This window comes from Pleurodeles waltl, chromosome 7 (assembly GCF_031143425.1).
Source record: "Pleurodeles waltl isolate 20211129_DDA chromosome 7, aPleWal1.hap1.20221129, whole genome shotgun sequence".
Classification (NCBI taxonomy): domain Eukaryota; kingdom Metazoa; phylum Chordata; class Amphibia; order Caudata; family Salamandridae; genus Pleurodeles; species Pleurodeles waltl.
The window spans coordinates 6,952,433-6,977,216 of NC_090446.1; the positions used below are offsets into that span (position 1 = coordinate 6,952,433).

The 24,784-nt window shown below is 49.1% G+C and overlaps 1 protein-coding gene across 1 annotated transcript in view; it reads left to right on the forward strand.

Annotated features, from left to right (window-relative positions):
• The window catches only part of LOC138246706 (zinc finger protein 208-like), a 254,660-nt gene that overhangs the window by 213,991 nt on the left and 15,885 nt on the right, over window positions 1–24,784 (forward strand). The window contains exon 7 of the mRNA XM_069201477.1: window positions 8,104–8,335. Coding sequence (XP_069057578.1) covers window positions 8,104–8,335 — 232 coding nt within the window. The remainder of the gene's footprint in view (window positions 1–8,103; window positions 8,336–24,784) is intronic.

Genomic DNA, 24,784 nt, shown 5'->3' on the forward strand with positions numbered 1-24,784 from the left:
TGTGTAAGTGGGGTGTGTGTGTGTGCGTGAGTGAGTGAGCGTCTAGTGTCTATGTTGGTCTGTGAGCGGGTGTGTGAGTAGGTGTGTATGAGAGGTCCTTCCAGGCCCCTCCATTAGTTCCATGGCATCAGGGTACCTCTACGCTGACCCTTTCTATCACTTTTTAAATTTAATTTTCCCCACTGGGAAGCAAGTCCCCATGCACAAAATAGCAGCCGCAACTTTACTCTCATGTTGCGGCCAACCAATCTAGGCATTGCTGTTGGCATGTGGATCCACATCTCTAGATATACATACATTTTTTTACTTTAATAACTCCAAAACAACTGAACAGACGTACATCAGATTACAAAAAACTCTCTTTCTGAACTGAGATCTACCTTTCTGCCAAATTTAGTCTAATTCCGTTCTGCAGTTTGAGCTGTAGTCCTGTCTATAATCCTTATGCGAAATTGCATGGGTAAAACGTGTTTTGGAACTCACTGTTGTTCTTGGCCCTGCTTGACAGATCACCCCGAAACTTTCCATACAGCAGCTAAAGTGAGTGGCAAACTGGTTTTGAAAATGTTGTGAAGATTCGTCAAACTGCTCCAAAGTTATTAGCAAAACAGAAAAACACTCATCTTGTGGAAACTAGATCCTAACTACACCTAGTGGCGACCACCAGTAGGTCATTTATAATATATATATTTGTGTGTTATAGTCAGGCTCACATTTTATACATTTGAAACCATGGACATTCACCAGTTCTAGTTACAGTTATCTGAAGTAACTATACTTCGTGCCTTAAGGTAACTGTACCTCGCTTCTTAAGCTAACTATAATTTATGCCCCCGCAATGCACTGCTTTCAGATTCGCACCGACCCAAGGACCACCCTCAGAGGATCCCTCGTCTACCGTCCTCCCGGACCTCGCGCCTCTTTCAGCGACGCCATCGCCGACTTCATCTCCCCGCACGCCCTCGCCTCACCGGACTACATCCTCCTAGGCGACCTCAACTTCCATCTGGAACAAAACAACGACCCCAACACCACCACCCTGCTCGACAACCTCGCCAACCTTGGCCTCAAACAACTGGTGAACACCGCCACCCACATCGCCGGACACACGCTCGACCCTATCTTCTCCGCCAGCAAACACGTCTTCTTCAGCCACACCTCTGCCCTACACTGGACCGACCACAGCTGCGTCCACTTCACATTCCGACGCGAGACCTCCCACCTCCGCACTCAACCCATCCCTCGTCGACAGTGGAACAAGATCCCTGAAGAGCAACTCTTCTCCGCTCTCGCCGCCAACCAACCCACCCTCACCACCGACCCCAACGACGCAGCTCTCAACCTCACAAACTGGATCTCCAACTGCGCTGACAACCTTGCTCCCCTCAAACGCACGCATCGACAGACCAACACCAAAAAACCTCTCTGGTTCTCTGACACCCTCAAAGAATCAAAGAAAACTTGTCGTGCCCTTGAGAAGGCCTGGCGCAAGGACCACACCGCTGACAACATGACCGCCCTCAAGAACGCTACACGCGAACACCACCACCTGATCCGCACTGCCAAAAGGAACTTTTTCACCGACAGACTAGACAAAAACAGCCACAACAGCAGAGAACTCTTCAGCATCGTCAAAGAGTTCTCCAACCCCAGCGCCAGCGCCAACGCCGTCACGCCCTCACAGGATTTGTGCGAATCCCTCGCCACTTTCTTCCATCGCAAGATCAGCGACCTCCACGACAGCTTCGGACACCAGACCCAACCATACACCACTGAACCCGCTTCCCCGGACATCACCCTCAACAACTGGACCCACATCAACACGGAAGAAACCAAATCCATCATGAACTCTATCCACTCCGGCGCCCCTTCGGACCCCTGCCCGCACTTCATCTTTAACAAAGCTGACGACATCATCGCCCCGCACCTCCAGACCGTCATCAACTCTTCTTTTTCTTCTGCTACCTTCCCCGAATGCTGGAAGCACGCTGAAGTCAACGCCCTACTAAAGAAACCTACGGCTGACCCAAGCGACCTGAAAAACTTCCGCCCCATCTCTCTTCTACCTTTCCCAGCCAAGGTAATAGAAAAGACCGTCAACAAACAGCTGACCACCTTCCTGGAAGACAACAACCTGCTCGACCCTTCACAAACCGGATTCCGAACCAACCACAGCACGGAAACCGCCCTCATCTCAGTCACAGACGACATCAGAACCCTGATGGACAACGGTGAAACAGTCGCCCTCATTCTCCTCGACCTCTCGGCTGCCTTTGACACCGTCTGTCACCGCACCCTAATCACCCGCCTACGCTCCACCGGGATCCAAGGCCAGGCCCTGGACTGGATCGCCTTTTCCTCGCTAACCGCTCCCAAAGAGTTTACCTCCCTCCGTTTCGCTCAGAACCCACCAAGATCATCTGCGGCGTACCTCAAGGCTCATCGCTCAGCCCGACACTCTTCAATGTCTACATGAGCCCCCTCGCCGACATCGTACGCAAGCACGACATCATCATCACCTCCTACGCCGACGACACCCAACTTGTACTCTCCCTCACCAAGGACCCCGCCAGCGCCAAGACCAACCTACAAGAGGGTATGAAGGACGTCGCAGATTGGATGAGGCTCAGCCGCCAAAAGCTGAACTCTGAAAAAACGGAAGTCCTCATCCTCGGCAACACCCCGTCCGCCTGGGACGACTCCTGGTGGCCGACGGCCCTCGGCACCGCACCGACCCCCGCAGACCACGCCCGCAACCTCGGCTTCATCTTGGACCCTCTTCTCACCATGACCAAGCAAGTCAACGCCGTGTCCTCCGCCTGCTTCCTCACTCTCCGCATGCTCCGCAAGATCTTCCGCTGGATCCCCGCCGACACCAGAGAAACCGTGACCCACGCCCTTGTCACGAGTCGCCTGGACTACGGCAACACCCTCTACGCCGGGACCACCGCCAAACTCCAAAACCGCCTGCAACGCATCCAAAACGCCTCGGCCCGCCTCATCCTCGACGTACCCCGCAACAGCCACATCTCCGCACACCTGAGACACCTGCATTGGCTCCCAGTCAGCAAAAGGATCACCTTCCGTCTTCTCACCCACGCACACAAAGCCCTCCACAACAAGGGACCGGAATACCTCAACAGACGCCTCAGCTTCTACGTCCCCACCCGCCCCCTCCGCTCCGCTGGCCTCGCACTTGCTGCCGTCCCTCGCACCCGCCGCTCCACGGCGGGTGGGAGATCTTTCTCCTTCCTGGCGGCCAAGACCTGGAACTCCCTCCCCACCAGCCTCAGGACCACCCAGGACCACTCCGCTTTCCGGAGACTCCTAAAGACTTGGCTGTTCGAGCAGCGATAACCCCCCCTTTCCCCCCTGGCGCCTTGAGACCCGCACGGGTGAGTAGCGCGCTTTATAAATGTTAATGATTTGATTTGATTTGATTTGCTTGTGACCTCACATATTACATCACCCATGACACGGTCAGTGACATCATCCACAGAACTACTCACAGACCCATACAACCACTCACACACACACTCATTCACAGAGACAGACGCACACAGATACTCCTTTATACAACCACGGACACCCCCACTCACTCACCCATAGAACCACTTATAAACCCACTCACCCATACAGACACTCACTCACCTACTCTCATTAACCCATACAGTCACCCACTCACTCATCCATACAGGCACTGAAACATCCAGTCCGTCACCCATAGAGCCACTCACACAGCCACTCCTTGACTCATACAGCGACTCACACAGCCACTTATTCACCCATATGGCCATTCACACACCCGCTCACTCACCCATAGACCACTCACACACTCATACAGCCAGTCACACGGCCATTCACTCACTCAGCCACTCACACACCCATACAACCACTCATACACACTCACAGACATGTACAGACAAGCACACTTAGTCAGTGACCCAGACCCCACTCACACCCCCACTTACAGACTCATACAGTCACTGACATACCCATTCACACACCCATACAGCCACTCATACAAACACTGATAAAGCCATAAACCACTCACACACCCTCTCACAGTCCCACATACACTAACACAGCTACTCCTAGACTCATGCAAGCACTCATACACACACGCCCATACAGCCACTCAGACACCCACTCACACTAATGCAGACAGTCACATAGCTACTCAGATAACATATATTAAAATAGTAACACTCAGTAGTACAGAAAGTATACTGATTTAACCAATGCAGTAGCTTGGTATGTATCTTTAAAATAAGCAATATTTTCAAAACACACTCCCTGGAATATCATCAGTGATGGCATTTGAGATGTCATCAGTGATGTAACATGTGAGCACGCGTAGTAGGGTGTGTAGGGGAAGTGGCCTCTCCACTGACATCTCTTCCCAGTGTGACGGGTGTCCATAGTAGCCTGTCGGGAGAGACTGGGCTCTCCGCTAACACCTCTCTCCAGGGTAACTACTGTACGTAGTAGGCTGTGAGCAGGGAGTGGCCTCTCTCCTGAGATCTCCCCCTGGGATAACAGGTTGGCATCATAGAACGTGAGGAGACACTTTCCTTTCCACTAACACCTCTCTCCAAGGAGACAACTGAGCCTGCTAGGGTGTAAGGAGGGAGAAGCCTCTCTACTGAGACCTCTTCCCCACTGTGACAAGTGTGCACAGTAGGGTGTGAGGAGAGATTGGCCTGTCTGCTAAGAACTCTCCCCAGGGTGGCAGCCATGTGTAGTAGGGTGTGGGGAGGGACAAGCCTCTCTGTTTGAGACCTCTCCGCAAGTTGAATCGGTGTCCATAGTAGGATGTGGAGAGAGGCTGACTTCTCCACCTACTCTCTCCAGAATGACTAGTGTGTGTAGTAGCCTGTGGGAAGAGAATGGGTTCTCTGCTGAAAACTCTGCCCAGGGTGACAACAAGTGTGCTCAGTAGGGTGTGAGAAGGGTGTGAGAAGGGAGTGGCCTCCCTACTGAGATCTCTCCCAGGTTAACAAATGTGCGTATTAGGGTGCGAGGAGACACTCTCCTCTCTACTAACACCTCTCTACATAGCGACAGGTGTGCATGGTAGAGTGTGGGAAGATAAAAAGCCTCTCTGCTGAGACCCCACTTCAGGGTGACAGCCATTTGTAGTAGGATGTAAGGAGAGGCTACTCTCTCTGTTGAGGACTGTCCCCAAGGTGACCGGCGTGCATAGCATGATGTGGAGACAGACTGGCCTCTTAACTAGGACCTCTCCCCAGGCTAACCAGTGTTTGTAGTAAGGTATTGGGAGGTCTAGGCTCTCTCTAACACCTCATTCTTGGATGACAGCTATGAAGAGTGACTGTCCTCTCCACTATGACCCCTCCCCTGGGTGACTGTCTCTCCACTTAGACCTCTCTCTTAGATGACAGGTGTGCATATTAGGGTGTAGGGAAGAAGTGGCTTTTCCACTGAGACCTCGCCCCAGGGTAACAAGCTTGCGTAGTATAATGTAAGGAAGGACTGACCTCACCCCTGACTTCTCCCCAGGATGACAAGCGTGCACAATAGGGTTAGAGGAGTGGCTGGCTTGTCCACTGAGACCTCTCCCCCAGGTGACAGCCATGTATAGTAAGGTGTGGGGAGAGAAGTCTCTCTATTGATACCTCTCCCCAAGGGGACCAGCGTGCACAGTAGGATATGGGGAGAGACTGACCACTTCACTAACACCTCTCCCCAGGGTGACAGGTGTGCATACTAGCGTGTGGGGAGAGACTGGGCTGTCTGCTGAGACATCTTTCTTGAATGACTGGTGTGCATAGTAGGGTATGGGGAAGGATTGGACTATCCGCTGACAGCTATCCCCAGGGCATCAGCTGTGCATAGTAGAGTATAGGAAGGCAATGGCCACTTCGCCAACAGCTATCCCCAGGGCATCAGCTGTGCATATTAGAGTATAGGAAGGGAACTGCCTCTCCGCTGACAGCTATCCCCAGGGTATCAACTGTGCATAGTAGGGTAGGGGATGGACTGGCCTCTCCGCTGACAGCTATCCCGAGGGCATCAGCTGTGCATAGTAGTGTATAGGAAGGCAATGGCCTCTCCGCTGACAGCTATCCCCAGGGCATCAGCTGTGCATAGTAGTGTATAGGAAGGCAATGGCCTGTCCGCTGACCGCTATCCCCAGGGCATCAGCTGGGCACAGTAGAGTGTAGGAAGCCAATGGCCTCTCCGCTGACAGCTATCCCCAGGGCATCAGCTGTGCACAGTAGAGTATGGGGAAGGCAATGGCCGCTCCGCTGACAGCTATCCCCAGGGCATCCGCTGTGCATAGTATTGTATAGGAAGGCAATGGCCTCTCCGCTGACCGCTATCCCCAGGGCATCAGCTGTGCACAGTAGAATGTAGGAAGGCAATGACCTCTCCGCTGACACCTCTCTCCAGGGTGACTGTCGCGCATAGTAGGCTCTATGGAGGAGACTGGCCTATCCAATAAGACCTCTCCAAAGATGATAGCTGTGTGTAGTAAGCTGTGATAAAGGATTAGCCTCTCCACTGTCACACCTCACTACAGTCAGTGACAGTTGTGCATAGTAGATTATTTAGATAGATGGCCTACCCCTTCCTCATTTTCATGATCCTGCAAGAGTCCATCAGGATCGCAAAATTTAAAAAGAAATTAATTTAAACTTTCTTTCATCACAGTAGTTATCCCTTACAGGCCTCCTCTCTATGTGGGGCAGGGTGTCTATAACCTGCCCTCTTATATATCCTTTTTCACTTAATTCCCACTATACCTCCAATTTTTCACAGTAATGGCAGCCATTTCTTTTCTAAACCTCCAACAGCCAGCCAATCACAGTGCTCGCTCCAGTGGGACTTACAGGAGTCTCTCCCTCCCATGTCAGTGAGACAGCTGATGGGAAAAGAGGCCTCTCAACCAATCAGATGGCTCCATTTCTGAATCTGTGCTCCTGCAAGATACTCGCGAGACTCTCGTGAACCAAATCATCCAGGTATACAAATATTTTTTTAACCTTAATTTCTCAAAAACAACAGCAAATCACAAAAAGAACAATCTGTGTACTGCCAATTGATATACTGTGCCGATGTTCGAAGATCATGCCATCAAACTGACAGTAATTTCTTTTGAGCACCAATCTGACAAGTGCCATGATGAAAGGCATAAGGTTTCTCACTTCAAGTGTTCTGTTGTAGTAGATCTTCTATGACCCTCCGGCTCCCCTCTTGGGGAATGCTTGTGAGTAGGGCTTCAATATCTAAGCCTATCATATATTTTGGATTAAACTGAAAATCTGTGAACATGTTCAGTATAGGTTTCATATCCTTGATATACAAGGGCATTTCTTTTACTAGAGGTCTCAGAAACCAATCTACCAAAACAGATAGCCTCAGCACTGAGAGGATCCCTGATATTATAGGGCGTCCTGACAGGTAGTCCTGTCTTTGTGAATCTTGGGTAAAGTGTAGAAGTATAGGACCTTCTGGATTTTCGTGATTAGGAACCCAGTCCATCTCCCTTGCATAGTTCACTAAATATTTGATATATTTGATTACATAGAGAAGTCTTCTAGTTAGAGCCTGATAGGAGATCAATTTATGCTTGTTAATAGTCTTCGTTGGTCTCCTTCGTTCCTCATGGCCATTTGTTCCCTTCTAGTAAGACTGTTAAACCATATATCTTTCTAGTCCAGTGGCTCAGTTTCCTTCGTAACCACCTGTTCTGGTGGCATGGCGGTCATAGGATTGAAAAAAGATTTCCTCTTCAGGTCTCTGTGAGAAGGATCCTGTGATATTGTGGGATTTTCTGAAAAGAAGACCTAGACCCTGATCTTCCTGAAGAATTGTGTGAGCTCACACCGAAATTTAAATGTATCTGTTTAGTTGGGACAATCCCTTGTTTAGTGCAGTCACTTCAGCTTGTGAGAAGGTAAGCAGAGTTAGTTTTATCACCAAATCTAGGTGCTGCTGATACCTGGCTATGGTTGGGTTTTTTGCTTTTGCTCCTGGTTGTCACTCCTTGTTCTTGTGGTTCGTTTTTTCCCCTTTCCATCCTCCTCCTCAAAAAGACCAGGGTACCTGGTTTAAGTGCATGTGTCCCTGTGACAGGGCTCAGGAATACCTGGAGGACAGGGCAAGGTGGGAGTCCCCTAGGGGGACTTCCAAGAGCATAGTGGGCGCAGGCATGGAGGAACATGCTTACGTCAATGAGGATTCCCGGACACAGAATAAATCCAGAAGAACTGGAGAGCGCATCGAGGTGGGAGAGGAGGAAAACAAGACCAAAGACCTATGCGAGGAGGATGCAGGACAGCTGGAGGAGAAGTGGCAGAGACACAAGGTACTCGGCGAGCCAGGAGAGCGGATCCAAATCTAAGTCGGAACCAAGGAGGAGAGCTGGAGAGCCACCACGAGGAACGGGGAGAACGAAGAAGCCAGCCACGTCCCAAGATACGTAACCACTTGCGCGGTCAACTATCAGGGCTGGTAGGAAAGGTAGGGAGGAACCGGGTAGGGGGGCTGGAGCACAGGAAGGTGAAGAGAATTATTGCCTTGTGAGCCAATCCATAACAGGACAAAACACTATCCTTGCACCATAGTGTTTTTTGTTGTTGTTATGCCTTCTTCTTTCTTTAACCTGCACCGATTCAAACAATAAGAAAAATAAATATAAAAAGAAAATAAAGGAGACCCTAAAAAACCCAATACTGGGCCCCTGTGCAGCACAATTCAAAAGAACCCCTTGTTATATTCACAAAATGCGTTCCCCTACCCCTTTAAGCACCCCAACTTGCATTTCACCGAAAACTATAAGAAAAAGCAATAAAACAGACACTAAGATAAGAGAAACCGCTTACCTGACAACGACTTTCCATTTGTTTTCTCCCCTTCTTTCGCTGGCTGTTTGGGAGTAGGGGACTGGAAGGAAACCAAGGATGTAGGGAAATGTCTCCTTGGCATGGTTATCCCCGAACTTCTTGCCTTTTGTTGATGCCAGTTATGATTGAAAGTGTGCTGGGACCCCGCTAACCAGGATCAAGCACCAGTGTTCTTTCCCTAAACTGTACCTTTGTTCCCACAACTGACACAGCCCTGGCACACAGATAAGTCCCTTGTAACTGGTACCCCTGGTACCAAGGGCCCTGATGCCAAGGTAGGTCTGCAGCATGTCTTATGCCACCCTGGGGACCCCTCACTCAGCACACGCACACTGCCTCACAGCTTGTGTGTGCTAGTGGGGAGAAAATGACTAAATCGACATGGCACTCCCCTCGGGGTGCCATGCCCTCAACCCACTGGCTGTGGCATAGGTAAATCACCCCTCTAGCAGGCCTTACAGCCCTAAGGCAGGGTGCACTATACCACAGGTGAGGGCATATGTGCATGAGCACTATGCCCCTACAGTGTCTAAGTCAAACCTTAGACATTGTAAGTGCAAGGTAGCTATAAACGGTATATGGTCTGGGAGTCTGTCAATTACGAACTCCACAGTTGCATAATGGCTACACTGAAATCTGGGAAGTTTGGTATCAACCTTCTTAGCACAATAAATGCACACTGATGCCAGTGTGGAATTTACTGAAAAATGCACACAGTGGGCATCTTAGAGATGCCTCCTGTGTACCAGTCCAGTTCCTGCCAGCCTGCCACAACCAGAGGAGTTTCTGGCCTCATGGGGTGAGTGCCTTTGTCACTCTGTGGCTGGGAACAAAGCCTGCACTGGGTGGAGGTGCTTCTCACCTCCCCCTGCAGGAACTGTAACTCCTGGCGGTGAGCCTCAAAGGCTTGTTGTTACAGCGCCCCAGAGCATCCCAGCTAGTGGAGATGCCCGCCCCTCCGGACACAGCCCCCACTTTTGGCAGCAAGTCCAGAAGAGATAATGAGAAAAACAAGGAGTCACCCACCAGTCAAGACAGACCCTAAGGTGTCTTGAGCTGAGGTGACCCCTGCCTTAAGAAATCCTCCATCTTGGTTTTGGAGGATTCCCCCAATAGGAATAGGGATGTGCCCCCCCTCCCCTCAGGGAGGAGGCACAAAGAAGGGGTAGCCACTCTCCAGGGCAGTAGCCATTGGCTACTAACCCCCATACCTAAGCACACCCCTACATTCAGTATTTAGGGGCAACCCTGAACCCAGGAAATCAGATTCCTGCAACCTGAAGGAAAAAGAAGGACTGCTGACCTGAAAGCCCCGCAGAGACAACGGAGACAACTGACTTGGCCCCAGCCCTACCGGCCTGTCTCCAGACTCAAAGAACCTGCACAGCGACGCATCCAGCAGGACCAGCGACCTCTGATGACTTAGAGGACTGACCTGCACCTAAAGGACCGAGTACAGCGGCTCTGTCCAGAAACAACAACAAAGCAAGCAACTTTAAAGAGACTCTAACTTCCCGCCAGAAGCGCAAGTCTTCCCACTCTGTACCCGACACCCCTGGCTCGAGTTCAGGACAACCAACACTGCAGAGAGGACTCCCAAGCGACTCCAACGACGTGGACACCCTGAGTCGACCTCCCTGCACCCCCACAGCGACACCTGCAGAGAGGATCCAGATGCTCCCCCTGACCGCGACTGCCTGGTAACAAAGGAACCTGACGCCTGGACCAAGCACTGCACCCGCAGCACCCAAGACCGAGAGGAACCACCTACCAGTGCAGGAGTGACCAGCACGTGGTCCTCATCCTAGCCCAGTCGGTGGCTGGCCCGATAAGCCCCCCTGTGCCCTGTATACATCGCCAAATTGACCCCCGGGTCCCTTCATTGTTTTCAATACAAAACCCAAAGCCTACTTTGCACACTGTACCTGGATGCCCCTGTGCCGCTGAGGCTGTGTTTTGTCTGCTTGTGTGTGTCCCCTCAGGGCTCTACAAAACCCCCCTGGTCTGCTCCCCGAGGACGCAGGTACTTACCTGCTAGCAGACTGGAACTGGATCACCCCTGTTCTCCATAGGTGCCTATGTGTTTTGGGCCCTCCTTTGACCTCTGCTCCTGACAGGCCCTTTGTTGCTGGTGCTGTGGCTTTGGGGTTGCCTTGAACCCTCAACGGTGGGCTGCCTATGCCCAGGAGACTGACAGTGTAAGTACTTTACTTACCTGAGAAATGAACGTTTACTTACCTCCCCCAGGAACTGTTGTTTTTTGCAGTGTCCACTTTTAAAATAGCTATTTGCCATTTTTAACCAAAACTGTGTGTACTACTGTTTTAAATCAAAGTTCTGTACTTACCTGTGTGAAGTACCTTACATTTTATGTACTTACCTCAAATTTGAATCTTGGGGTTCTAAAAATAAAGAAAAGTTGTTTTTCTATATAAAACCTATTGGCCTGGAGTTAAGTCTTTGAGTGTGTGTTCCTCATTTATTGCCTGCGTGTGTACAACAAATGCTTAACACTACCCTCTGATAAGCCTACTGCTCGACCACACTACCACAAAATAGAGCATTAGAATTATCCAATTTTGCCACTATCAACCTCCAAGGGGAACCTTTGTACTCTGTGCACACTGTCTCTCACTTTGAGATGGTATATATATAGAACTAACCTCCTACATTAGTGGATCAGCAGTGGAGTGTAAGACTTTGCATTTGCTGGACTACTCAGCCAATACTTGATCACACAACAAAATTCCAAAAATTGTCATTAGAAACTGATTTTTGCAATTTGCAATTTTTCTAAATTTTTAAAAGTCCTGCTAGGGCCTTGTGTAAGTCCCTGTTAGCATTCCCTTTGAAGTTTAAAAGTTTGTAAAAGTTAGGATTTAAGTTCTAGAAGTAGTTTTTAGATTCTTAAAAAGTAATCCCAACTTTTAGAGTGATAATGATTCAAATAGAAGAGACAGTGATGGAACTCAACCTCACACCTTACCTGCATCTAGGGATGTCAGAGTTAAGGTCTCTCTGTAAGATAAAAAAAGAAAAGACTGGGTCCAACCCTACCAAGGCAAAGCTCCAAGAGCTCTTGGCAGTGTTCACAAGGGACCACCCCTCTGATGTGGAGGTTGCTCCTTCAGATGGGTAAATTAGTGAACAGGAGGAATAACTCACCCCTTCTGTCCTAATTAGGGAGAACAGGGTTCAAATAAAACGGACTCCACAAATCATAGTCAGAGAACCTGGTTCTTCCACACAGGAGACCTGTGCCTCTGTAAGCATTGAGGACAGCCTCAATGAAGAGGACATCCTGTTAGTCAGGATGGCCAAACTATTGGCTTTGGAGAAGCAGCTCCTGGCCATAGAAAGGGAAAGAAAAGAGATGGGTTTAAGTCCCATAAATGGTGGCAGCAACCTAAATAGGATCAGAGAGAATACGGACATCCTAAAAATCCCCAAAAGGATTGTAGCTAAATATGAAGATGGTGATGACATCACCAAGTGGTTCACAGCTTTTGAGAGGGCTTGTGCAACCAGAAAAGAAAGCAGATCTCGCTGGGGAGCTCTCTTTTGGGAAATGTTCACTGGAAAGTGTAGGGATAGACTCCTCACACTCTCTGGTAAAGATGCAGAATCTTATGATCTCATGAAGGCTACCCTGATTGAGGGCTTTCGATTCTCAACTGAGGAGTACAAATTTAGGTTCAGGGGGGCTCAAAAATCCTCAAGCCAGACGTGGGTTGACTTTGTTGACTTCTCAGTCAAAACACTAGATAGTTGGATAAATGGCAGTGGTGTAAATGACTATGATGGGCTGTATAACTTGTTTATGAAAGAACATCTTTTAAGTAATTGTTTCAATGACAAACTGCATCAGCATCTGGTAGAGCTAGGTCCAATTTCTCCCCAAGAATTGGGAAAGAAGGCAGAGCACTGGGTCAAGACTAGGGTGACCAAGACTTCCACAGGGGGTGACCAGAAGAAAGGGGTCACAAAGCCTCCCCAGGCGAACTGTGGTGAGACATCCAAGGACAAAACTAAATAGTCTTCTACAGGGCCCCAAACACCTACTCAGGAGGGTGGGCCAGAGCCTCTTCACAGTCCACAAATGAGTATAAGGGTAAAAACTTTGATCCCAAGAAGGCCTGGTGTCTCAACTGGAGACAAGGCCTGTCCAAAGAAAAGTCCCACAACAACTACTACTCCAGTTAGCACTGGAATAGCCAGTCTCCAGGTGGGATCAACTGTGTGCCCAGAGCAAGACAGGGGGCACACTAAAGCTACATTAGTCTCAGAGGGTGGGATGGATTTAGCCACACTAGCTGCCTGGCCACCTAACATGCAAAAATACAGGCAGCAGCTCTTGATAAACGGGACTAGAGTAGAAGCCCTGAGGGATACAGGTGCCAGTGTCACCATGGTGACAGACAAACGGGTTTCCCCAGGACAGTACCTGCTGGACAGACATATCCAGTCACAAATGCTGACAATCAAACTAAAGTCCATCCCCTGGCTATGGTAACTTTAGAATGGGGAGGGGTCACTGGCCTGAAACAGGTGGTAGTCTCTTCTGCAATTCCAGTAGAATGTCTGCTAGGGAATGATCTGGAGTCCTCAGCATGGGCTGAGGTAGTGCTCAAGACCCATGCAGCCATGCTGGGTATCCCTGAACTTGTGTGTGTCAAGACATGGGCACAGAGTGAAAAAGAAGTGTTGCAGTCCGGAATAATGGCTCCACCTTCCAATGGTAATCCGTATTTCATTTTCACTGTTACTGATATACTGTTCTTGGTCCAGATATGGGGTTCGTATTTCTTCATGATATATAATAATCACTATGGTGATAAGTATTGCTGGAACCAGGGTACATATGGCAGTTAGTACCATAGGCCACTTTTTCTCCTCTCTTCTTCTTCTATGCATTATTATACTCCAGGTGTCACAAATTGCAATGTCCTTGTCTGTTATTCTCTTCTTCTTTGTATCTTCTTGTTGGCCCATCACAGAGTGGTGTCAGAGGTTACTAGCACTTGAAACCACTTGCGTGATATATGTAGATATTCAGGTAAGACCCGCTTACACCCATCCCTCTCCTGAGGTGTGCCGCACGAGCAGTCTATGAAGAACTCCTTGATGGACCCGCTTGCACCTCCTGACTCCTGTAGGGGTGCAGCACGAGCAGTCCCTAGTAGTCTCACTGCAGGACCCGCTTGCACCTCCTGACTCCTGTAGGGGTGCAGCACGAGCAGTCCCTAGTAGTCTCACTGCAGGACCCGCTTGCACCTCCTGACTCCTGTAGGAGTGCAGCACGAGCAGCCCTGTCAGTGTTGTTTGGTGTTTCTTGTTGATCGAAGGTTGTACCCCTGCGGTGCGGGTGTGATCTTTATGGGCACCGCAGGTGGTGGCTGGATGTCCTCAGGTCCAATTGCTCTCTTGGTGTGTGAGCTGTGGATTCAATATTTGAGACCCTCACACTTGACCGCTGTGGCTGTTGTCAATAGGACTTGGCAAGGCCCTTTCCACCGTGGTTGAAGGCAATGACGCCTAGTGTGGGCCTTGACCCAAACCCAGTTGCCAGGCCGTAGTCAGTGTTCTGGTGGCGTTCGCACTGTGGAACAATTTAATATTCTTCCCACATCATTTGGCCCCCTTGCCCACACTTCACTGGGGACCAAGTCTTGCAACTCTTGTGGGAGACTTTGCTCTTGCCCCTTGCCTCCGAGGACACATCTCATGAAAGCCTGCAATGCTATCCCATTCTCCTTGCTCTCCAGGAAGATCCCTTCAGGTGAGCAGCTGATGGTGCACTGTAATTTACATAGGAGATCCCTTCCTAGCAAATGTACTGGACAGTGTCTCCCCAAAATGAATTGGTGATTTACAGTAATAGGGCCTACTTTGAATTTCAATGGTTGTGTTAAGTATTCATTCATAGGTTGTCCTGTCAAACCTACGGCTGTCACTTGAGTTGCTGATAATGGTGCGTTGGGTACATCAGAGGCCTTTAGGATTGACCTAGTGGCCCCATCAGAGGCCTTTAGCATTGACATAGTGGCCCCAGTGTCAACTAAGAAGGGCACAGTTTTGCTTAGCACTGTTCCATCTACATATGGACCTTCTTGATCAACCGACAGTACTGGGCCTGTGAAATGCGTCTCCACAGGAGGTGGGTATGGAAACCCATGTCCCCCCTGAGGTGCCTGTGGTATGTCTTGATATGTACCCCACCCGCACAAGCCGGGTCATTTACTGTGGCTGTGTCATATGCATTGTTAGTATAAGGTGGGGGTAACTGTTGTGTCCCGTATTGTATACTGCCCTGTTGTTGTCTCTGCTGACCTCTACTTCTTTGTCCCCTGGCTAAAAAAGGGCAATCTGCCTTCCAGTGTCCCTGTTGCTTACAGTGGAAACAGGTGGTACCTGGCGGGGTGTGAAAGGTACCCGTTCACCCTGTCCCCTGCCCATTCCCCTACCCCTGCTTTGATTATTGTTGTAATATCATTCTTGTGCCACCATTAGCTTTACCGTATCCTTTTTCAATTTCTCATCGTCTGTCTTTTGGATATTTGTTTGATAGTCCGTGCAATACCTTGCAGCTGCTAGCACTTTATCAATGGGTTCTTGTTGCCAGCACACAAAAGACATCTGTAAGTGAGTTTGTATAGGTTGCTGTAATCCATATACAAAGTTAGTCACAAACGCAGGCATCACCTCACCCAGTGGGTTCCTCATTCCACTACTCTGCTGGTAGACCTGGAGAAGGCGATCATAGTAACTTGTCACACTCTCATTCTTCTCCTGTTTGGTGTGTGTTATTTTAGACCAATCTACCTTTTCCTCTGGTACCTTTTCTCGTATGTATTTTATCACCTTGTTTCTTGCTGCCTCTACCTCGTGTCCTGGTGCCCCCCCTTTTCCCCTCACTGGTTCCTCTGTTGACCTTCCTACCACTTTCTTGCAATCCTCCCATAAATCTTGTGGTATTATTATACTGAACAAAATGTTCAAATCCTTCCAGAGCATTTCTCCCATGTCCACTATTCTATTCAATTCTGTGTACCATTTGTGTGGCTCATCGCATAATTTTGGGAAGTCTTTGGTGAAGGAAAACAGGTTAGCTCTATGCCAAGGTACATAGACATGTGTTGGGGTATGGCCATCCTCTCCTAAGGAGGACGAAGGTACTTCTCTCAAAGGCATCATCTTTGTCTGTACCTGTTCTGTCCCTTTTTTTCTCTAGGCTCTGCAGGACCTGAGCTGCTTTTAACCCTTCTTTCAATTCCTCCATTTCTGTAATTTTAATATGGCGTATTCCAGTTTTTCAGACACTTTATCGTTACCCCAGGATGGCACATCTGCATCTGTGAAACTCATTTGAGAAGTGTTCCAACTGTATTCTGTTGGCAGGGGACTCGTGCTGTTGGTGTAGCGAGCATATATCTGATGTATCTCAGGGCCTAGGGCCATCAGTTCTGATCGCGCCACGGCCAGTAGTTCCTCTCTGTATCCCCTATTGTTATCTCTTTCTACCTCTGCCAGGGGACTCGTGCTGTTGGTGTAGCGAGCATATATCTGATGTATCTCAGGGCCTAGGGCCATCAGTTCTGATCGCGCCATGGCCAGTAGTTCCTCCCTGTATTCCCTATTGTTATCTCTTTCTACCTCCGCCAGGGGACTCGTGCTGTTGGTGTATTGTGCATATATCTGGTGTATCTCAGGGCCTAGGGCCATCAGTTCTGATCGCGCCGTGGCCAGTAGTTCCTCCCTGTATCCCCTATTGTTATCTCTTTCTACCTCCGCCAGGGGACTCGTGCTGTTGGTGTAGCGTTCATGTATCTGGTGTACCTCAGGGCCTAGGGCCACCAGTTCCGATCGCGCCATGGCCAGAAGTTCCTCCCTGTATCCCCTATTGTTATCTCTTTCTACCTCCGCCAGGGGACTCGTGCTGTTGGTGTAGCGTGCATGTATCTGGTGTGCCTCAGGGCCTAGGGCCATCAGTTCTGATCGCGCCATGGCCAGTAGTTCCTCCCTGTATTCCCTATTGTTATCTCTTTCTACCTCCGCCAGGGGACTCGTGCTGTTGGTGTATTGTGCATATATCTGGTGTATCTCAGGGCCTTGGGCCATCAGTTCTGATCGCGCCATGGCCAGTAGTTCCTCTCTGTATTCCCTATTGTTATCTCTTTCTACCTCCGCCAGGGGACTCGTGCTGTTGGTGTATTGTGCATATATCTGGTGTACCTCAGGGCCTAGGGCCATCAGTTCTGATCGCGCCATGGCCAGTAGTTCCTCTCTGTATTCCCTATTGTTATCTCTTTCTACCTCCGCCAGGGGACTCGCGCTGTTGGTGTATTGTGCGTATATCTGGTGTACCTCAGGGCCTAGGGCCACCAGTTCTGATCGCGCCATGGCCAGTAGTTCCTCTCTGTATTCCCTATTGTTATCTCTTTCTACCTCCGCCAGGGGACTCGCGCTGTTGGTGTATTGTGCGTATATCTGGTGTCCCTCAGGGCCTAGGGCCACCAGTTCTGATCGCGCCATGGCCAGTAGTTCCTCTCTGTATTCCCTATTGTTATCTCTTTCTACCTCCGCGAGGGGACTCGTGCTGTTGGTGTATTGTGCGTATATCTGGTGTACCTCAGGGCCTAGGGCCACCAGTTCTGATCGCGCCATGGCCAGTAGTTCCTCTCTGTATTCCCTATTGTTATCTCTTTCTACCTCCGCCAGGGGACTCGTGCTGTTGGTGTATTGTGCGTATATCTGGTGTATCTCAGGGCCTAGGGACACCAGTTCTGATCGCGCCATGGCCAGTAGTTCCTCTCTGTATTCCCTATTGTTATCTCTTTCTACCTCCGCCAGGGGACTCGTGCTGTTGGTGTATTGTGCATATATCTGGTGTACCTCAGGGCCTAGGGACACCAGTTCTGATCGCGCCATGGCCAGTAGTTCCTCCCTGTATCCCCTATTGTTATCTCTTTCGACCTCCGCCAGGGGACTCGTGCTGTTGGTGTATTGTGCATATATCTGGTGTATCTCAGGGCCTTGGGCCATCAGTTCTGATCGCGCCATGGCCAGAAGTTCCTCTCTGTATTCCCTATTGTTATCTCTTTCTACCTCCGCCAGGGGACTCGTGCTGTTGGTGTAGCGTGCATGTATCTGGTGTACCTCAGGGCCTAGGGACACCAGTTCTGATCGCGCCATGGCCAGTAGTTCCTCCCTGTATCCCCTATTGTTATCTCTTTCGACCTCCGCCAGGGGACTCGTGCTGTTGGTGTATTGTGCATATATCTGGTGTATCTCAGGGCCTTGGGCCATCAGTTCTGATCGCGCCATGGCCAGAAGTTCCTCTCTGTATTCCCTATTGTTATCTCTTTCTACCTCCGCCAGGGGACTCGTGCTGTTGGTGTATTGTGCATATATCTGGTGTATCTCAGGGCCTAGGGCCATCAGTTCTGATCGCGCCATGGCCAGTAGTTCCTCTCTGTATTCCCTATTGTTATCTCTTTCTACCTCCGCAAATGTCTGTCTTCTATCCATGAGATCTGTGAGTATGGCACAACAATGTTTTCTGTCTGATTTCAGGAACCTTAGTCTTTCTTAGTGTGCTGGGAGAAGCACTCAGTGTACCGTATGGTGAATTTCCCTTCGCCTGTGCCCCTGTGAGGCTGTTCCTCCTTTCAAATAGACTTCCGTCTATAAACCTTGTCAAAATATCAATGTAATGCTTTGTGTGGTGTGTGAAGACACATATCTCCCATATTATCTCATGCAATTCCTTTGTCCCTTCACTACTGTCCCTGGACGCGTCTTGGAACTGCTGTTTCCAATGTGTATTCAACAATGTTGGTCCATTTCCTTTCTTTGTAGCCTGTGCCAACAAACTGTCACTTTCCTTGTTCGTTTTCTGAGCAATGTGGGCTGCTTCCACTCTTATTTCCTGCAGCGTTTGAAAGTCTGTTACTTGTTCAAGGTTCATTTTTGCTAGTTCCTCTTTTAATAAACCATGTGCGAGGTCACGGGCTGCAGCCTTCTGAGCCAGGGATAGCTCAGGAGGCTCTGTGCCTGTCACTAAGTGCTCAACGTGCACTTTTTCCCCCGCTCTCACTCTTTTATTCTCATTACCTAACCTCCCCATCAGTATGTCTTCAGTGAGTGCGTCCTCGGTCTCTTCCTTCATTGTTCCCTGCATACTGTGTTCCTGTGAAGGTGCACCTACCACAGGAAGACATGGGAATGTTCCTACCACATCGAGCATTTTATCCCTCCGCTCCTCCCTTTTGTCATTCCTCTGTCTTTCAGAATAAAATCTGTCTTTCAGCATGACCGATTCCTTGCACACTTTAGCTTTGATGTCATTGGTTGCTCTGAGCTCCCTTAGGCAAAAGTCCCAGGAATAGAAAGAGTCCCATTCTAGGTTACGTATCTTACGTCCCTTTAGAATCAGCATTTGTCTCAAGTATGACAACTTGTTCATGTCATATGTGCCATTACTTGGAAACTGTAAGTCAGGTCTTCTGGCAGTCAGTCTATGCCATTTGTCAAGAAACATTAATGCATGTAGTCCTTGCTTAACGGCTACTTGGTATGCAGGACTATCCCTAGAGGGTGTCGGTTGGTGTGTGTGCAAATGGCCATTGCTAAGGGGGTTCCCCATAGCTAAATAAGAGAGGAGAAAGAAGGGTCACCGCTTTCCCTTACCACTTCACGCAAACAATTCGGTCACACCAGGAAACACCAGGGAGTCGGCTATCCTTGCCTCTCATACCCAATGACACATGAGGAAGATACGCACTCAAATCAGCACTGCCAACTGCATTTGTTATTAGTGAACCAGAGAGCTTGTCTACAATCACACAACAGTACACACAGCCTTGTGCACCGCAAGCATGCACAAGTTGGAATAAAAACAGTGCTGGTGACGGCGTCCTTTTAGCGAATAAAAGATGACAGAAAGGTCAAGAGAGAAAGACAAGGATCCCACACCCTTGCTTTCCTACTCTGAGGCAGGGTGCGGCTGTATGGGATTAGAACCCGGACCAGATCCGTGGCGGGTGACACACAGGTAATACAACAGTGGTGAACAGTGCACTCAATCACATATAGGACAATATGACAACAATATGACAAAAACAGGTACTTGCCCTAAGTGATGGCCGTGCCTCCCACCCTTTGTGCTGGTGCGTGGTGACAGCAGAGTGTGGTGCACAGGCAGACCCTGGCAGTTGTAGTAATCAGTCACTGTGATGGTATTGGCACGTACTTCTCCTGAGTTCTGGTAGAATAGCAGCTTAAGTCAGTCAGTTAATACACATGCCAGTACACCCCTTTTATTTTATGTCAGTATGTCCACCAGGAACCCACACTCCTACCTCACTATATTCTCACTACTGTCCTATCACAGAAGTCATGCACACCGTCGATTCCTCCAACACCCCTTTCTTACACCTCATCCATTCTTCTCACTCAACTCCTCATGTACCCAGCAGGAAAAACAATAAATCAATGACACCCCCATTGAGCACAACACTTCAACGCTATCAGAACAGAAAAATATGCAAGAACACAGACCTGCCTGCCTGCACCACTGGAGTGGACAAGTACCACTTGATAACCCTTGGGCAGCACCTGCCCTTACTGCTGGGATGGACAACAATCCCCCCCGAGACCATACCATCAACAGTCTCACACATGTAGCCTCGCTGGATAAAGAGAAACCCTTGGCTAATATTTACAGCAACTACTGAACCATGAATTCGTTAGGCACCAAGAACAAAAGAGGGAAGGAAATGGTGCAATAAGACAGAAACGATAATATTAACACAAAATTCCAGCATGCGGTGTACAACTATAAGCCACCATCTGAATGTCTGAACGAGGTACTGTAGAAGAGCCTGGAATAATGGGGACAGGAACATCAGCATGCCAGCGTAAACAAAGAAAAACATGACAAGAAAGAACAGCAGGCTAATAGGTATAGCACATATTACAATTATCCACAACTCCATTGAGAAATGCAGACGGAAACCATGTAAATCACCCCGCCACCTCCCCCCTTTACAAGTCAAACACCCAGATCCTAACAGAGTGAGAGAAAAAAAAAAAAGAAAACAGAAACAGACGGCGAGGGACCGAGGAAATGACAGATACTCAGAACAGCACCAGCACCCTGCCCCGGAGGGGGTCCGACCAGCCCAAAGCGCCATGCCCCCCGCCCTCCCGCAGAGAGGCAGGAGCCGTGCCGGCAAAACCGTAGATCCAACCTCAATTCTCCACCAGATGTTGGAGCCAACTCAGATGTAAATCAGATCCAGACAATTCAGGAAACAAACCAAAGACCAGCCCGCTCTTCCTTAGATAAGGTTTAATAAGAAATACATGTACATGGAGACTGAGCAGCCTAAGTCCAGCTCGAACACTCTGAACAAGGAAGTAATGCATGATCTTTTATAGCATTAAACCGCAGACACATTAATACATTTCATTGGTTCTTGATATTGACATATGATTAATTTTGCTATACAGCACACGTGATTTGTCATTTATTCTTCATAACGCTCCATATAAGGGTTAGAATCATAGACAAGAAGCTTGCACAATGTCCTCTGAATCAAATGTCTTGTGATACATCTATAGGTGGAGAAAGAGGAACCATAAGTGCATACGTTAGTACTTTTAGCAGTGAGGATTTTGCAAGCTAGCATGCTGTGGTGTCTTGTGATGGCCGTCAGCTTAGCAAGCCTTGCAACCTAATGCGTTTCAAGCACAATAGACATTTCTTCAAGGCCTAGCTAATTCAACATTGTAAGGTGTTCAACAGAAACAGGCCTGTATTTTCATTGTGTATCACAGGGCCTACTAGGCCCAAAATGGATCCAGGAGAATGTGATTCCACAGAATGTCTGCTATGGAATGATCTGGAGTCCTCGCCATGTGCTGAGGTTGAGCTCAAGACCCATGCAGCCATGCTGGGTATCCCTGAACTGGTGTGTGTCAAGACATGGGCACAGAGTGAAAAAGAAGTGTTGGAGTCTGGAATAATGGCCCAAGCTTCCAAGAGGAAAGGAAAAAAGACTGGGGAACCAGCTTCTGCACAGCAAAGGAAGCAGACTCTCTCTTCTCAGGAAGATGTTCTATCCCCAGAGGGAACCTAGTCCATGGAGCTAGAGCCTTATCAGGTTGAGCTCTTGGGCCCAGGGGGACCCTCAAGGGAACAGTAGTGTAAGGGACAAAAGAGTTGTCCCACTCTTGAAGGCCTAAGACAGCAAGCAGCTGAGCAAGAAAGAGGTAATGTCAGTGGAACCCACAGGGTCTATTGGGAAGATGGACTTCTTTACGCTGAGGCAAGAGATCCCAAACCTGGTGCCACTAGGAGAGTGGTAGTGTCTCAGGAGTTTAGGGAGTTCATTCTGACCTTAGCCCATGACATTCCCCTTGCTGGGCATTTGGGACAAACCAAGACTTTGGAGAGATTAGGCAACCATTTCTATTGGCCCAATATGTCCCAGAAGGTAAAGGAGTTTTGTGCCTCCTCTGTCACCTGTCAAGCCAGTGGTAAGACAGGTGGCCATCCAAAGCCCCCCCTCATTCCACTTCCAGTGGTGGGGGTCCCCTTTGAGAGAGTGGGAGTGGACATAGTGGGTCCACTTGAACCTCCCACAGCCTCAGGGAACCAATATATTCAAGTAGCAGTCGATCATGCTACAGGGTACCCTGAGGCAATTCCCCTTAGGTCCAGTACTGCTCCTGCAGTAGCTAAAGCACTCATAGGTATTTTTTACCAGAGTGGGATTTCCTAAGGAGGTGGTTTCTGACAGAGGTACCAACTTCATGTCAGCTTACCTGAAACACATGTGGAATGAGTGTGGGGTGACTTACAAGTTCACTACACCATACCATCAACAAACAAATGGTCTTGTAGAAAGGTTTAAAAAGACATTGTAGAGCATGATCATGGGGCTCCCTGAAAAACTCAAAAGGAGATGGGATGTCCTCTTGCCATGCCTGCTTTTAGCCTACAAAGAGGTGCCACAGAAGGGAGTAGGGTTTTCCCCCTTTGAGCTTCTGTTTAGCCATTCATTCTGTCAGGGGACCACTGGCACTTGTAAAAGAAGGCTGAGGTAGACCTCTGCATGAACCTAAACAAGATGTATTTGACTATGTGCTAGGCCTCCGCTCAAGGATGGTAGACTACATGGAAAAGGCAAGCAAAAACCTTGAGGCCTTCCACAACTCCAGAAGTTGTGGTATGACCAAAAGGCTGCTATGGTTGAGTTTCAGCCAGGGCAGAAAGTCCGAGTTCTGGAGCCTGTGGCTCCCAGGGCACTTCAAGACAGATGGAGTGGTCCTTACCCAGTGCTAGAAAAGAAGAGTCAGGTCACCTACCTTGTGGACCTGGGCACTAACAGAATCCCGAAGAGGGTGATGCATGTTAACAGCCTTAAACTCTATCATGACAGGGCAGATGTAAGCATGTTAATGGTTACTGAGGAGGATCAGGAAGCAGAGAGTGAACCTCTCCCTGACCTCCTCTCCACTGACCCTAAAGATGGCTCAGTAGATGGAGTTGTCTACTCAGACACCCTCTCTGGCCAACAGCAAGCTGACTGCAGGAAGGTCCTCCAGCATTTTGCTGAGCTATTTTCCTTGACCCCTGGTCAGGCACACCTGTGTACCCATGATGTGGACGCAGGAGACAATATGCCTGTCAAGAATAAAATATTCAGACAGTCTGACCAAGTCAAAGAAAGCATCAAAGTGGAGGTCCACAAGATGCTGGAGCTGGGAGTGATTGAGCACTCTGACAGTCCCTGAGCTAGCCCAGTGGTCTTAGTCCTCAAACCTCACACCAAAGATGGAAAGAGATGGAAAGAGAGAGATGAGGTGTTGTGTGGACTACAGAGGGCTCAACTCTGTCACCAAGACAGATGCTAACCCCATCCCTAGGGCAGATGAGCTCATTGACAAATTAGGTGCAGCCAAATTCTTAAGTACCTTTGACTTAACAGCAGGGTACTGACAAATAAGAATGGCACCAGGAGCAAAAGAGAAAACAGCATTCTCTGCACCTGATGGGCACTATCAGTTTACTGTGATGCCCTTTTTCTTAAAGAATGCCCCTACCACCTTCCAAAGGTTGGTGAATCAAGTCCTTGCTGGCTTGGAGATGGTATTGCTGTCTTTAGCTCCAACTGGCAGGATCACCTGGTCCACCTAAAGAAGGGTTTATATGCCCTGCAAGCAGCAGGCCTCTCTATCAAGGCATCTAAATGTCAGATAGGGCAGGGTACTGTGGTTTACTTGGGACACCTTGTACGTAGGGGCCATGTTCAGCCACCTCAACCCAAGATCCAGAATATTCTGGACTGGGAAGCTCCAAAAACCCAGACTCAAGTCAGGGCATTCCTTGGCTTGGCTAGATACTATAGGAGGTTTGTGAAGGGATATGGATCCATAGTGACACCCCCCACAGAACTTACCTCCAAGAAAATGCCCAGAAAAGTTAACTGGACCTTGGACTGTCAAAAGGCCTTTGACACTCTGAAAGAAGCTATGTGTTCAGCACCAGTTTTGAAAGCTCCAGATTATTCAAAGCAGTTCATTGAGTAGACTGATGCCTCTGAGCATGAGATAGGAGCAGTCCTGTCCCAGACAAATGATGATGGGCTTGACCAGCTTGTTGCTTTCATTAGCAGGAGGTTACTCCCCAGGGAGCAGCGTTGGAGTGCCGTTGAGAGGGAGGCCTTTGCTGTGGTTTGGTTCCTGAAGAAGTTGAGACCATACCTGTTTGGTACTCACTTCATAGTTCAAACTAACCACAGACCTCTACGATGGCTGATGCAAATGAAAGGAGAAAACCCTAAACTGTTGCGGTGGCCCATATCCCTGCAGGGAATGGACTTTGTAGTGGAACACAGACCTGG